The 13,821-nt window shown below is 37.0% G+C and overlaps 2 protein-coding genes across 3 annotated transcripts; one reads left to right on the top strand and one right to left on the bottom strand.

Moving 5' to 3' along the window:
• The first annotated feature begins 122 nt into the window (after window positions 1-122).
• LOC147170053 (uncharacterized) lies at window positions 123-5,562 on the top strand. Of its 2 annotated transcripts, XM_086083000.1 has the most exons (3): window positions 123-300; window positions 365-653; window positions 3,047-5,558. In XM_086083000.1, exons 2-3 carry the CDS (start codon window positions 434-436, stop codon window positions 3,325-3,327), a joined length of 501 nt encoding a protein of 166 aa, XP_085939126.1. In that variant the 5' UTR covers window positions 123-300; window positions 365-433; the 3' UTR covers window positions 3,328-5,558. The 2 variants fall into 2 exon arrangements, with proteins under 2 accessions (XP_085939126.1, XP_085939128.1); XM_086083002.1 differs by lacking the exon at window positions 123-300 and having other exon boundaries at window positions 416-653; window positions 3,047-5,562.
• A 2,749-nt stretch (window positions 5,563-8,311) lies between these two features.
• acp5a (acid phosphatase 5a, tartrate resistant) lies at window positions 8,312-12,224 on the bottom strand. Its single transcript, XM_086082764.1, has 5 exons — window positions 12,000-12,224; window positions 11,734-11,933; window positions 11,496-11,620; window positions 9,801-10,146; window positions 8,312-8,628 (listed from the first exon to the last, which is right to left on the bottom strand). Exons 1-5 carry the CDS (start codon window positions 12,088-12,090, stop codon window positions 8,389-8,391), a joined length of 1,002 nt encoding a protein of 333 aa, XP_085938890.1. The 5' UTR covers window positions 12,091-12,224; the 3' UTR covers window positions 8,312-8,388.
• Window positions 12,225-13,821: the final 1,597 nt, after the last annotated feature.

The following is a 13,821-nucleotide window of genomic DNA, read 5'->3' as shown; positions in this document are numbered from 1 at the left end:
TGACACAATACAGACACGTTCTTATTGTCTGTGGTGGATTAAGTGGGCTAATCTGTGTGAATGTGAAGGGAAAAGAGGTTTGCTGATTGGAAGTATAATCCCGTCCTTGCTCTCGCTCACTCTGTGTGTGCATGTGCCATGTAGCCTGCAGTCTGGATTATTCAAGTGTTGAGGACGCATGGGGGCGGAGATTGAAATCTGATGTCTTTTCTTTTTGGTACAGAATGAAGCAAGAATGAGAAAACACTGTAAAGAAACATCTTAACCTCCAACAAATGCCAAAACCTATATTCTGGAAAGGTGGGTTTAATTTTGTTTCCCTATACTTTAACCTTGACTAAAGATCTTGTTTTTTCCCTTCTAGGCGGTCATGCACCTGCAAGATTTATAAGGAATTTGCTGATGTCATTTTGATGTTTCCTACTCTGGGAATATGGACAGCTTTGACAATAGACAACAAGAAGGGGGAGATCCTTTCCAGTTTCTTGTCCAGGATGTGGAGCCTATGTATGAGGAGTACAAGCCTCCTTCAAGGGACCTGGTCCAGCTACCTAAATCAGTTTTTTACGTGTTCGTGGCTGCCGTGGTGGTGGTCGCTGTAGCTTACGCTATTGTGGGACATCTCATCAAAGACCTCCTGCTGGATATCACAGGTAATATGCCTCAATCAAAGTCCAAATGACATCCCATTTCTGTTTCAATCTGCACAGAAACAGCTTACAAATCTCCTTGTTAGACTCCCCATTCCCCAATACTGACAAGAAAAAAATGTTAGGGCACAGCTTTGCTCCAAGATAAAGTCTAGGTTGTAGTCTGCCGTTTGCTCAAATTCCAATTGGATTAGGCTCCAGCTCTTCGCTATCCCTGAGCAGAATAAGCGGTGTAGAAAAATGAATGGAGGGAGATATTAACCTACATGAACATTTCCTGGCATATCTGGTCTCTATACAGTCAAATGTATACTGTCGTTCTGAATTAGAAAACTGCCGTTGTACTCTGAGGTCTCAATTCAGTGAGCATCACTTTTAGTGGCTCTGCCCACTTATTTCAAAAGATGAGAATGCAGAAGTTTGGTGATGTACGCTGACTCATATTAAAAGCAGGAGGCCGTAGATAGCAACTTGACCGTTTAAAGAGTAAGTCAAGTCAAAGATGTTCATTACAGTATTATACTCAACAAAAATATAAATGCAACACTTTTATTTTTGCTCCCATTTTTTATGAGATGAACTCAAAGATCTTCTTCTTCCACATACAAAATATCACGAGTGACTCAGAAAACCAGTCAGTACAGTACCCAGAACCCCAATAAAATAAATAAAACAAAACTGCACCTTTCAGAGTGGCCTTTTATTGTGGGCGGTCTAAGGCACACCTGTGCACTACTCATTTTGTCTACTCAGGATGGATTATGTCGGCAAAGGAGAAGAGCTCATTGTCACAGATTTAGACTGGTTTGTGAACAATATTTGAGAGATTGTGTATGTGGAAGAAGTTTTACATCTTGGAGTTAATCTTATTTAAAAAATGGGAGCGGAAGTAAGTGGTGCGTTTATATTTTTGTTGAGTTTATGTTCTATTCTAGTCTAAACATGGTATTCCTATTCCTATTACATTTGTGAATTACGCAGCAAAAGCCACGATCTCACGGGCGGCCATTTTGCTATGTACTGACATGGTGACATCAGGACTGAAGCCAAAAGGGCAGCCATCTTACGTTGACACTTTTGTTACAGTGTGTTTTTTATGCTAGGATCCTTGTATGAAGTAATGAGACCTTCACACTTTTTTTTTTGCATTGACCATTCAGCGTATATGATCTCAATAACGTGAATTATGTTTTGATTTTTGATGGTTTTGGACGAATCTTTGAGTAGCACTTGCAATATACATGTTAAAAGAAAATTAAAAGTATTTTTCTTCTAAATGAAATGTACATGTAACGCGAATGCCCTTCTGTCCACAAAAATGACATCACAGTGCTTAAGGTCTCAGCTTGCGAATGTCGCATGACCAAACTAGACACCAGGTGACCGGTGACAGTCGCTACCTGAGCCTTTAGGCTCTGTGATGTCATTCAGTCAACAGCAAGTGGCAAAATGGCCACCCCTTAAGATGGATAACAACAGGCGGATTTTGCTGATTAAAGGGATTCTTGACTCACTGAGCTATTTTCAACAGTAGAGTAAATATTTTGTCCAGAATTAATGTGATAACTTCCTTATTTTTCATGTCCAATTCATACTTTTAAAAACAACATTTTCCACTTGCTGTTAAACAAAGATGACATCACCTGTGCTGACGAAATGGGTAACGACCAATCACGGCTCACCTGTTTTCTGGGTTTGGTCAGCAAGCTGAGCCACGATTGATCGTTACCTGTTTTCTCAACACTGGTGATGTCATCTGCTGTCGACAGCAAGTGGAAAAATGACTTTTTATAGGTATTAATTCATCATTAAAAAATATGTTATCACATTAACTGCCATTGACGTCTATGGACGTCAAAAATTCATTAGAACTATTTCTATTAGTTTAACATTTTTTCCCACTTTTTTTAACAAGAGTATGAAAACCTAGAAAAAATAATATTGTACATTTAGAACAGATTTAGAATTTGTGATTAATCGTGAGTTAACTATTGAAGTCATGCGATTAATTACAATAAAAAAAAAATAATCGTCTGATGCCCCTAATTTTTACAATCTTTTCTTTAAAAAAAAGAAAAAGATTATTTTAAAAAGTATAGGATTTCATGTTTGTTAACAAAAGTGGGGAAAAAAATGTTAAACTAATAGAAATAGTTAAAAAGATTTTTTGACGTTTATAGGCGTCAATGGCAGTGAATGAGTTAATTATAGACGCGACAGAACAGTGTCTTCTTCCTGTTGAAAGCGGCTCAATGAGTCAAGTATCCTTTTAATTCATTTTCCACAAACGCGATATTAATCAGGAAGAAAACGTTTGACGTTACATCCCCTTCAATGCTCCCTGCCTGCCATCACTGAATCGCTTTCATCACCTGCCATTTGTCATCTGCCCACAGACTGTTTACTGGGTCCAGTTGACGAGGACGTGAAAAAGGATGGCGTAACAGAGGGGGTCAGCCCACTCCAAATGCCCCCTTCACTCAGCCACTCACACTCCAATGCCTTCCACGTGTGGGACCAGGATGGCGTCATCATCCCCATCACACCCTCTTCAGAGACGGGAACGACCAGCCCGCTGATGGGAGTCATTCCGTACATACCCTCCTTCTTTCCCACTAACTTTACCAGTGGCAGCCCATCCTACAATCAGCCAATCCCAAAGGAGAGTGATGCATGAAGGAATGTCTTTCCACCCTATTGGAAATGTCTATTTACATGTACATCTCAACTTTTAACCACTCCAACCCCTGAAATTATTAGAATGATTGCCTCAATATTTTGGACTTCAAGCTAATCTCTAGATAATCTTATTGCCATTGTTCAAATATTTGCAATTGTTATATTTTCAGAAGCTGAAGTGGGCATTGGTAGAGATGTGCACACAAATGTTGGTGGCAGTTGATCACGATTATCTAAAATTAAGTGACATTAATCTATTTTACATCAACTCATTCACTCCCAGCCATTTTCACTGAAGCAACCCCCTTCGCACCCGGCTGTTTTACCGGCCTACAGAATATTGTGTTCTATTGCTATAAAATCATGGAACCTACCAGAAGAAATATTAGAGACCCTTCGTTTTGCAGCCATTAGCATTAGAATATAGCAAAGTTTCATCATTATTCAAAAATCTGTTTACAACACTGAGGAAAAGAGCTCGTTGCAACATGGCCCTGGTTGCTCTCGTATACTCTGCTGCCACCTGTTGGCCGTTTTTTGTAATACCTACATTACAAAGTGGCTTTAAGCGACTTCTTCAGGTCAGAGGCTGCCTCAAAGCCTTCAGTATGCACTAGCATAAAAACATAAAAATCAAATATGTTTTTGCAACCATGGCTAAATTAAAATAGAACGTTTTTATACGTTTTTGGGAGCAAATGGGTTAAAGGGGAACAAACATAATATTAATAGAATGTCATGTTTAGACTCATTTGCTCCTTGCAAACTATGTACATAAGCCAAGAAATATTCAAGGAGACGCTGAGGATTTATTCATTTTTCTAAGGACCATGTTGGCCCCTTCTTATATCCTGAATTTTTTTTTTACTCTATGAATACACAAAATCTGGTTCTTCTGTCCAATAAAGGTACAAAAAAGAAAAAGAAAAAAAAGTTGTCTGCTGCCAAGCTAACAATGAATGAGACAACGCTTTCAGATGGTCCGTCTGCAGTGTGAGTCCAGGCCGGAGTGGGTGGAGCCACGACCAGGATGCGGCAATCGTGTGATTGGTGCAGCTTGATGCCAAGTGTATTTCTGCTACCAAGATTTAACGTCTAAAGAGGGTGGAATTAATTCAATTAGACGAGGTCAGCGCTGAACACAAGGTGACAAGGTGATACCTTATATGGAAAAGTAGATTATCCTAATCAGGCAAAGGTGGATGCGGTATCACATACTGCATTCTACAGTATAGTGATTGATCTAAAAATAACTATTTTGATCATTTATGGTGTATCCTACGTATTTTGTGTAGGCCCTCTTATCTTTCTAAGTGGTAGTTCATTTATTCATATCACACACAAAGTTCATTTGACACGATGCAAAGACCACATATACAATGACATCATAAACCATTTTTTCTTTTTGTTGTTGTCACATTTAATCAGTGGAATAAAGAGTCTTCAAGGTCACACTGCTCATGGCACCAACATGGGTGTCTACATTAAGTAAAGGATATAGAGATTAGGCAGAGAAGATTAGAAGAGCAGTTTAGCCTTAATACGGCACCGTTTTCTTACTTTCGAGCTGTGGAATTAAAACATCGGACAACATTTGGAGATGATGCGCCTCACACACACTTATTCGCTCAAGGGTTGCATTGATTAGTCTGCCATTTCAAGGACAGATAAAAAGCATGAAAAAATATTTAATTAAATGCCCCCCTTGATAAATCATGTGCCTAATCACATTTTATGTTAATTTTAACTGATGACACTAAAGACTGATTACCTTCAGACCTGTTAAATCAAGAAATCACCTAAACAGACAAAATTATGTGGGCCAAAATATCTTACAAAAAAAAAAGATGCAACAAAATGCCATGATCAAAAGAAATTCAAAAACAGGAGAAATAAAGTAGTCGACATTTCTCAGTCTGGAAAGAGTTACAAAGTTATTCCTAAAGCTTTAGGACGTCAACTAATTACAGTGAGAGCTATTATACACACCGTGAATGTAAACGTTCCCAGGAGTGGCCAACCTACAGAAATGACCCAAAGAGCACAGCAATGACTCATCCAGGGAGTCACAGGCAAACATCTAAAGAACTGCAGGCCTACCATACATATATCATTTATATACAAAATAAATGTGACTGGCCCAAGAAATGATCCCTGGGGAACTCCACACATTATTCATTTGACTTCATTTAACTTTACATACTATTTTCTATTTGCTAGATAATCAGTTAGCCATAAAGTTTTTCTTCTAATTCAAGTGTTCCATACCTTTTAAATTTTCTTATCAGTATATTGTGATCAATCTTATTAGAGGACTTTTAAGGTCAATAAAGACCCCAACTATGCTATTTAATCTTTATTGTCAAATGCATATTTTGTCCTGTCCTGTGAAAAACACTTTTTTTTCTCACGTTTTTGGGATGTTTCATCCCAGAAACTGTGTATATATATATATATAGATATATATATATATATATATATATATATATATATATTTCACATGACAGCAAACAATTTGCTCTCTATAGTAGTTGACCTATTATATCTAAATCCATATTGCTGCTCGCTCATTATCTTATGACTCTCAATGAAATGAATAATCCATTCGCAAAAAGTTTATCAAATATTTTTGAGAATTTAGACTGAACTAAAATTGGTCTATAGATAGAATATACTGTACAGTTAGATAAATAATTCTGAACTGCTTCCGATAATGTACATGGCACAGTGAGTGAGATAAAAGTGTGTGCTCAGCAGTGACTTTCACGAGGAGGCGTGTACTGTATAGTCATGGCTTTACATCACAGGGATTAAGCGATCCTCAGGCGTCCATTTGTCGCACTTGACAACTTAACCTGATTTATGGCTGACCTCGGCAGGCGTAGGTACCAACAGGCTTGTACCCACATTGATCGGACTCTTCAACAATCACAAAAAAACATGAGGAAGATAAACAACATAGCCGCAGGTGAAATTGATCATTTAACTGAATCTGTGAATGAAATAGCTGCAAATATTCAAAGCAAGAACGGTGTTAATTACTTTGTACTATAAATGAAGCCTGTTGCCCCTGACAGGAACAGCCATTGGTGGACTGAGTTTATCCTTTGTATCTCTGCCAATTTGCCAAATCCTCATCTGTCTTGCCATGTGGAGGCGAGCAGAGACCATGAAAACAGATCCTGGCATTAGTTAGCACAATGATATCCTGCATAATGCACCTAGAGTGACATTAAGTTGTACTCTATTACTCACAAAAAGTTCGGAATATTCGGCTTTCGTGTGAAATTGCAGTCTTAACGCTTTCAGGTGAGCTTCAGAAAAAAAGGTGAGCCGTGATTGGTTGTTACCTGAGCAACGTCAGTGACGTCATTTTCAGTCAACAGCAAGTGGCAAAAATGGATAAAATCAGGTGGATTTTGCATCTTCACTCATATTCCACAAATGCAGTATTAACTCATTTACTGCCATTGACGGCTATAGACGTCAAAAATTCATTTGAACAATTTCTATTAGTTTTAATTTTTTCCCCACTTTTGTTAACAGGAGAATGAAAACCTAAAGGAAAAAATATTGTACATTTATACCAGATAAGAAATTTGTGATTAATCGTAAGTTAACTATTGAAGTCATGCGATTAATTACAATTAGAAAAATTCATCGCCTGACGCCCTCATTTTTAATGATCTTTTCTTTTTTGAAAAAAAGATTATTTAAAAAAAGAAAAGAAAAGATTATTAAAAATTAGGTCGTCAGGCAATAAATTTTTTTCATTGTAATTAATCACATGACTTCAATAGTTAACTCATGATTAATCACAAATTTTAAATTCTAATACTTCTAATACTAGTTCTAATACTATAAAAAATATACATGTTTTCATACTCTTGTTAACAAAAGTGGAAAAAAATTAAACTCATACAAATAGTTCAAATGAATTTTTGACGTCTATAGCCGTCAATGGCAGTGAATGAGTTAAGGTTCATCCTGAAACTTCCCTCAAAAGGTGAATACCCGTGGATATTTAAGCACAGTTACAAGATCCATTTTTTTCTTCATCGTGAATATATTTATTTATTTACCCGCGACCCTTGTGAGGACAAGCGGTTAAGAAAATGGATGGACGGATGGATGGATATATTTATTTACATAAGCGACTTGAACAGTAGCCATTTCGCTAAGGGGCGTGGCCTGTCTGCAAGTGTAACTGTAAAGTAGAGACCAACTCACCCACAAACCTTAATAAGAGGCAAATCTGTTTACATGCCACCTGTAATGACATGCATACCTATAAGTACATAACAGAATTAAGACGAGTCTATACATAGAGCAATTCGTTTATCCAGTCAGCAGGGAAGACGCTACACTGAGGCTAGCCCCTCCAGCATTTTATTTGATATTCTAAAATACTTATTTATTTTTATAATTTTTTTCAGTCAAGCCTCCCCAAGAAAAGATAAAAAATCATGGAGCCTTCTCTGCCACTCATTATTCAAGCACCTTTTTTTCTTTTTTTTTACTTGAGTATATGCAAGGCTTTCAGTACAACATACACTGCTAGCAGGTTAATCACCGTTATCTTGCATACCTTCATCAGAAAACAGATTACAAGCAATGCTAGTCATACTTTTGTTTGGTCATAACAGTGGAAATGAAATGTGTTTACATTCAAAAACAGTTCAGCAGTTGAAATCGGTCTCAATGGTCATTCATACGGAACCCTTGCAGCCTTAAAGCAAAGGTCATTTATTTTCAGATCAATTCAGGGTTCCATTCATCTTTTTAAGAAGTTTGGTCTGCTACAAAACGTTTATCCCTTCTACATAATTAGATTGTAAAATGTTATATATATATATATATATATATATATATATACATATATATATATATATATATATATATATATATATATATATATATATATATATATATATATATATATATATATATATATATATATATATATATATATATATATATATATATATATATATATATATTTAAAAAAAAGATGAAAACCTTTCCAAATTTGGACGCAAAAGTGAATCTCCTTTGTCATCTATTTGTTATTCCTTGATGAAAGCACCGTGCGATAGAGAGAGGTGCCTTTAGCCTGGTAGAAGGTGAGTATCATCTTGTTCTTCGTGACTTCTGCATGAACAAAGCCACCGAGCGTGGACGCCTTGCCGGTGAAGAACTTGATGGAACCTTTTGGGACATGGTTCCAATGGCGGACATCCGGATCCAGGAAGTTTCCAGCGCCGCTCACTATGTAGCCCAAACCAGACTCCTCAATGTACTGCAAGGGAGGATAAGGGTTTGAGATCAGGAGTGACATTTGATTTAAAGTGGAAGTCCATCTTAAACATTTGATAATAATAATGTTATATGTAACTTCACTAGTCTAAACGTGACATTCTCGTTAATATTACAATTGTGGAATATAAGTTATTTACTCATTCACTGCCATTGACGGCTATAGACGTCAAAAATTCATTTGAACTATTTCTATAAGTTTAAATTTTTTCCCCAATTTTGTTAACAAGAGTATGAAAACCTAGAATTTTTAAAATTGTATTTGAACAGATTTAAAATGTGTGATTAATCGTGAAGTCATGTGATTAATTACGATTAAAAATTGTAACCGCCTGACGCGACTTAAAGATTATTAATTCATTCACTGCCATAAATTCATAAAAAAAAAGATTATTAAAAATTAGGGGTGACAGGCAATACTTTTTTTTAATCATAATTAATCGCATGACTTCACTAGTTTATAATTTTATATCTGTTCTAAATGTACAACATTAAAAATTCTAGGTTTTCGTACTCTTGTTAACAAAAATGGAAAAAAATGTTAAACTAATAGAAATGGTTCACATGATTTTTTTAATTTTATAGCCGTCAATGGCAGTGAATGAGTTAAAAATTTGGGGCGTCAGGCGATTAAAATTTTTAATCGTAATTAATCGCATGACTTCACTAGTTAACTCACAATTAATCACACATTTTATATCTGTTCTAAATGTACAATAAAAAAATATAGGTTTTCATACTCTTGTTAACAAAAGTAGAATTTTTTTTAAACTAATAGAAATAGTTCAAATTAATTTTGGACATCTATAGCCGTCAATGGCAGTGAATGAGTTCATCCATCTCAGGGGACGGCCATTTTGCCACTTGCCGGAAGATGACATCACAGTTGCTCGGGACTCAGGTAACGTCCAATCACAGCTCACCTGTTTTCTGAAGATGAGCTGTGATTGGTTGTTACCTACCTGAGCAAGTGTGATGTCATCTTCAGGCAAGTGGCAAAATGGCCGCCCTGAGATGAAAAAAAAAAAAGGCTGGATTTTGCTGCTTAACTCATATTCCACTCACGCAATATTAACCAGAATACCATATTTCGATTAGTTGGGCTGCATAGAACATATTATTGCCAAGATTATTCTTTTTTTCTTCTGGAGTTACCTGTAGATTGTGGTCATGGCCACAGAAGTAGGCAGTGGCGTTGTAGTTAAGCAGCAGGGGGCGCACCCTCCGCAGGAGGCAATCGGTGGGCCCGTGTTCGGACACCGACCACACCGGGTAGTGACCGGCCACAAGGAGGAAATCGGCCTTGGACTGAGCCATCCTCTCTTTCAGCCACGTCACCTGCCGGTTGGCGTCCATTGCATTCAAGGGGCCTCTGGGCTTCTCGTCATCAAAATCCAGAGAGTTGCCACACAGCATCACCGTGTCAAGCATGATGATGGTCAACGTCTTGTCCGTGTTGGGGATGCGGAAATCGAGCTCATAGTAGTAGGAAGGGAAGTTCCTGATGACAACAACAGAAACAACAAAACTTAAAATCAACAACTAACTCCCGGTTTATAGAGTAAACCACAAAATCCTGGGAAAACCCAGTTTCTATGAATCCCAAGTCTACTAATGAACTTTTCACAGTCTACGAGTACCCTACAATGATGGAACGTTGATACTGCAGTCAATGACATCTCGTCAGGGGTCGCCACAGCAATGCTATCCGATGTGTTTGGGCTTGCTGTAAAAAGTTTGACAACCCCTGGGATAATTGATTCTACAAAATATTCCATGGTGACAACTCCTTTATTATAAATTTTGCTGACTCCCCATGTAAATGTATACATTATTTTTTTTTTTATGATTTTTCATTTATAATAAATCAATTAAATGTTTATTTAATGACATATTTTTTACACAATTTTTAGAATTATAACAGCTAAATGAAAAGCATCAAATATTACAGAACTTCTGATAACGATGGGCCAAATTAACTCATTCACTGCCATTGACGGCTATAGACGTCAAAAAATCATTTTAACAATTTCTATTAGTTTTCCACTTTTGTTAATAAGAGTATGAAAACCTTAAAAAAAAGATTGTACATTTAGAATAGATATAAAATTTGTGATTAATCGTGAGTTAATTATTGAAGTCATGTGATTAATTCGATTTTTTTCCCCCGCATGACTTTACTAGTTAACTCACGATTAATAATTTTTTTAATACCTGTTCTAAATGTACAATAAAAAAATTCTAGGTTTTCATACTTGTAAACAAAAGTATAAATAAATAATAATAATAATAATAAATAATTCTAATTAATTTTTGACGCCTATAGCCGTCAATGGCAGTGAATGAGTTAAAGAACAGAGCATTCTGCATGTGGCCCTCGGGCCATACTTTGCCAACCCGTTGTCTAACGAAAACAAACAGATTTAAGCTTTTAGAGAAGAAACAACATATGACAGTACATATAAATAAACACTTATTGTAAAAACTGTATTTATGCTATTACATTGAGTGTTTTCTGTTATTAATTCTTAAATGCCATAAGAAAATAATTAAAATAGAATACGATACATAAAATATCAGGAATATCGATAGTTGATGGTTGATGATGTAACATACACTGAACATGTTGTGTTGTCAAAGCATACCAACAAAACATTGGCTTTACTGGTGTCATTTTTTTTTTAACATAAATCTCATTAGTCCATATACTGTTGCAAAAATGTTTTTCTTTATAAACCACCTGAAATTTCACACATTTTGAGTTTCATTCATTCTTTACTGTATATTCTCAAAGGACCATCAACCCTTTAAAATGAACTGAAAATGTGTCGTCCTAAAAGAGGTTCTTACCATCTTGCCGATTTCTGTGTGTATTCAATCTGGGCTTTGACATTCCCTGCATGGTCATGATTGCCAGCGAGAACGTACCAGGGGACATTGAGGGGCTTTCCTGCGTACACGGCCTCAAAGGTGTCCTGTTTTTTTTTTTTTCAAATTCAGATAACAACCAATCAGATCCAGTAACTCTGAAGAAATTATTTTCAAATACAGTAAGGTTGTCAGCGCATTCCATGTCTCACGGCCTGACCTTAAATCTCGGAGACTCCACTTTATCCACACCTTTAAAGTAGAAATTATCACCAAGGGCCAGAACAAAGTCCGCTCCCATCTGCTCTGCTACATTACTCATCTCATGAGCCGTGGCCTTTTGCACCATAGTCATGTATGGGGGGTAAGGGACACCTCCCCAGTCTCCCAATGCCAGGAACTTAATGGAGGTCCTGTTAGCTGTCAGGGAAAACAAATCTTATCAAGAACTTTCAAAAGTGCCTGTGACTGCGCGGCTATACTTACCCTGACCCCCATTCAGGTCTTGGAAGGTAGCAGGATAGCAGTAGGCTGCAGGAATTGCAGCAAGCACAAAGGCAACCAGAATCGGTGCCATCTTCAGAAATGTCAACAAATAAATAAAACCAGATCAGATCATCATTGAGCAGCAGGCTTAACCAACAGCCATCAAGCTAGAAGCAAAACATGCACAAGCAAAAGTCAAAACAGGAAAACAAAAGGTGCAGTTTTTCAAGCTTACTGGGCACGCCTACGTTTCCTGTACTGCACGTTCGCTCTGCCTACAACAATATGTTGACTTTACTGCCTCACGGTGTCTTGGGGTTGCTTGCAGCCTAAACTTGACATGTTTCAACTGGAGCTGAGCCGCTAATCTCAAATATTTTGAAGCAGATGGGGTTAGAAGGTCACACATTTCCAGTCTATTCAAGCACATTGCCTGACGTAAGCACAAACTTGCATGCGAGGAGCGTGTCAAGGTAAGAAGCAGATCGAATAACTCACAACAGATAAGCGGCGTGGATAACCTCAGGATGGGACCCTTTGTCCAGATATTCCCCCTGCTCCTCCTTTTTATCAGCTGAGCCACGCCACAGGGGCATGACCATTGCTCACACGCTGACTGTCCAAAACCAGTCTTGGGATTGGAGACTGACCTAGACCTTGTGATTTACAATGGTTATTATTGTCGCAAGGCTGTCCAGACGCCATTATTTCCACTTCACTATTTGTCCTTCTTCATTTTTGCCAATTTTAGTTGCACTTCCATCTTTTTGAACTTTGGAATCACACACGTTGCTCTCACAAGTATCAAAGTCAAGGCTGGGAGGACCAAAACAAAATTAATCAATGATGAAATAAATGACTAAAAGTGAAAATAAAAACGGATATCAAAAATATAAATAAAAAATTAAATAAAAAAAATATATATAAATGGAAATAAAAACAACAAAAACATATATCCCTAAATAAAAATAAAAAAAGTAAAAATAAAGAAACGTTCAAAAAATAAAAGTCGAAATACAAAAATTCATTTATAAATAGAATTAAATATCAATCAATAAATAAAAACGCTCTGCTCTCACATTTATTTATTTCATGCTGCAGACGCTGTCAAGTCGAAATGTTATTCAAATAAGGGGGCGGGCCTAAGAGTGTCATGTGTTGGGCTCCGCTGTTGCAAACTGCCAAGGGTGAGTGGGTCAGCGAACAAGGAAGTCTCGCCGTCGCCGCCGGCTTGCATGGAGAGCTCCAGAAATGGACGACTATCTTGTCCACTTGTCACCACAACTTGCAACTTGAGTTGCTCGACAACAAGTCGTGATGACAGCGGACAAGATAGAGACTTCCTGTTCGCCGACCCCGCTCACTCGACTCGACCATTGAAAGGCAGTTTGCAACGGCAGAGCCCAACCCAAGACACGTTTAGGACCGCCCCCTCATTTGAATAACATTTTAACCTGACAGAGCGTCTGCAGCATGAAATAAATTTGAGAGCAGAGCGTTTTTATTGATTGATATTTAATTCTATTTATATATTTGTGTAGTAATGTTTCCCTTCTTTTTTTTTTTAAATCTTTTACTTTTATGTAGTTAGGGATATATTTTTTTGATTTTATTTCCATTTATATTAATTTTTTTATTTCCGTTTTTATTTACACATTTGTGGGCCATTAGAGCTAATAGTGCGTGTGCTTCCTCTTTTTTGTAAATGGGTTTGTTCACTTCATTTTGGAAGAAAATCTGTACACAAATTGTGCATTTCCTTCACTGTTACCATATGTCAAAAGCCTTTTGTCATGTTTACAGTTAAAATTTTCGGTCACAA

The sequence above is a fragment of the Leptonotus elevatus genome, chromosome 8 (genome assembly GCF_054856555.1).
Source record: "Leptonotus elevatus isolate MCC_2025b chromosome 8, RoL_Lele_1.0, whole genome shotgun sequence".
In the NCBI taxonomy this organism is placed as follows: Eukaryota; Metazoa; Chordata; class Actinopteri; order Syngnathiformes; family Syngnathidae; genus Leptonotus; species Leptonotus elevatus.
This window is presented reverse-complemented; position numbering and strand designations above follow the sequence as displayed.

Excerpts from the sequence above, each read along its gene's own strand:
- LOC147170053 (XM_086083002.1), top strand. The coding sequence starts at position 434 with ATGGACAGCTTTGACAATAGACAACAAGAAGGGGGAGATCCTTTCCAG. Across the intron at positions 654-3,046 it reads CCTCCTGCTGGATATCACAG|ACTGTTTACTGGGTCCAGTT; the intron begins GTAATATGCCTC and ends ATCTGCCCACAG.
- acp5a (XM_086082764.1), bottom strand. The coding sequence starts at position 12,090 with ATGGCACCGATTCTGGTTGCCTTTGTGCTTGCTGCAATTCCTGCAGCC. Across the intron at positions 11,934-11,999 it reads AGACCTGAATGGGGGTCAGG|CTAACAGGACCTCCATTAAG; the intron begins GTAAGTATAGCC and ends TTTCCCTGACAG. Across the intron at positions 8,629-9,800 it reads GCCATGACCACAATCTACAG|TACATTGAGGAGTCTGGTTT; the intron begins GTAACTCCAGAA and ends CCTCCCTTGCAG.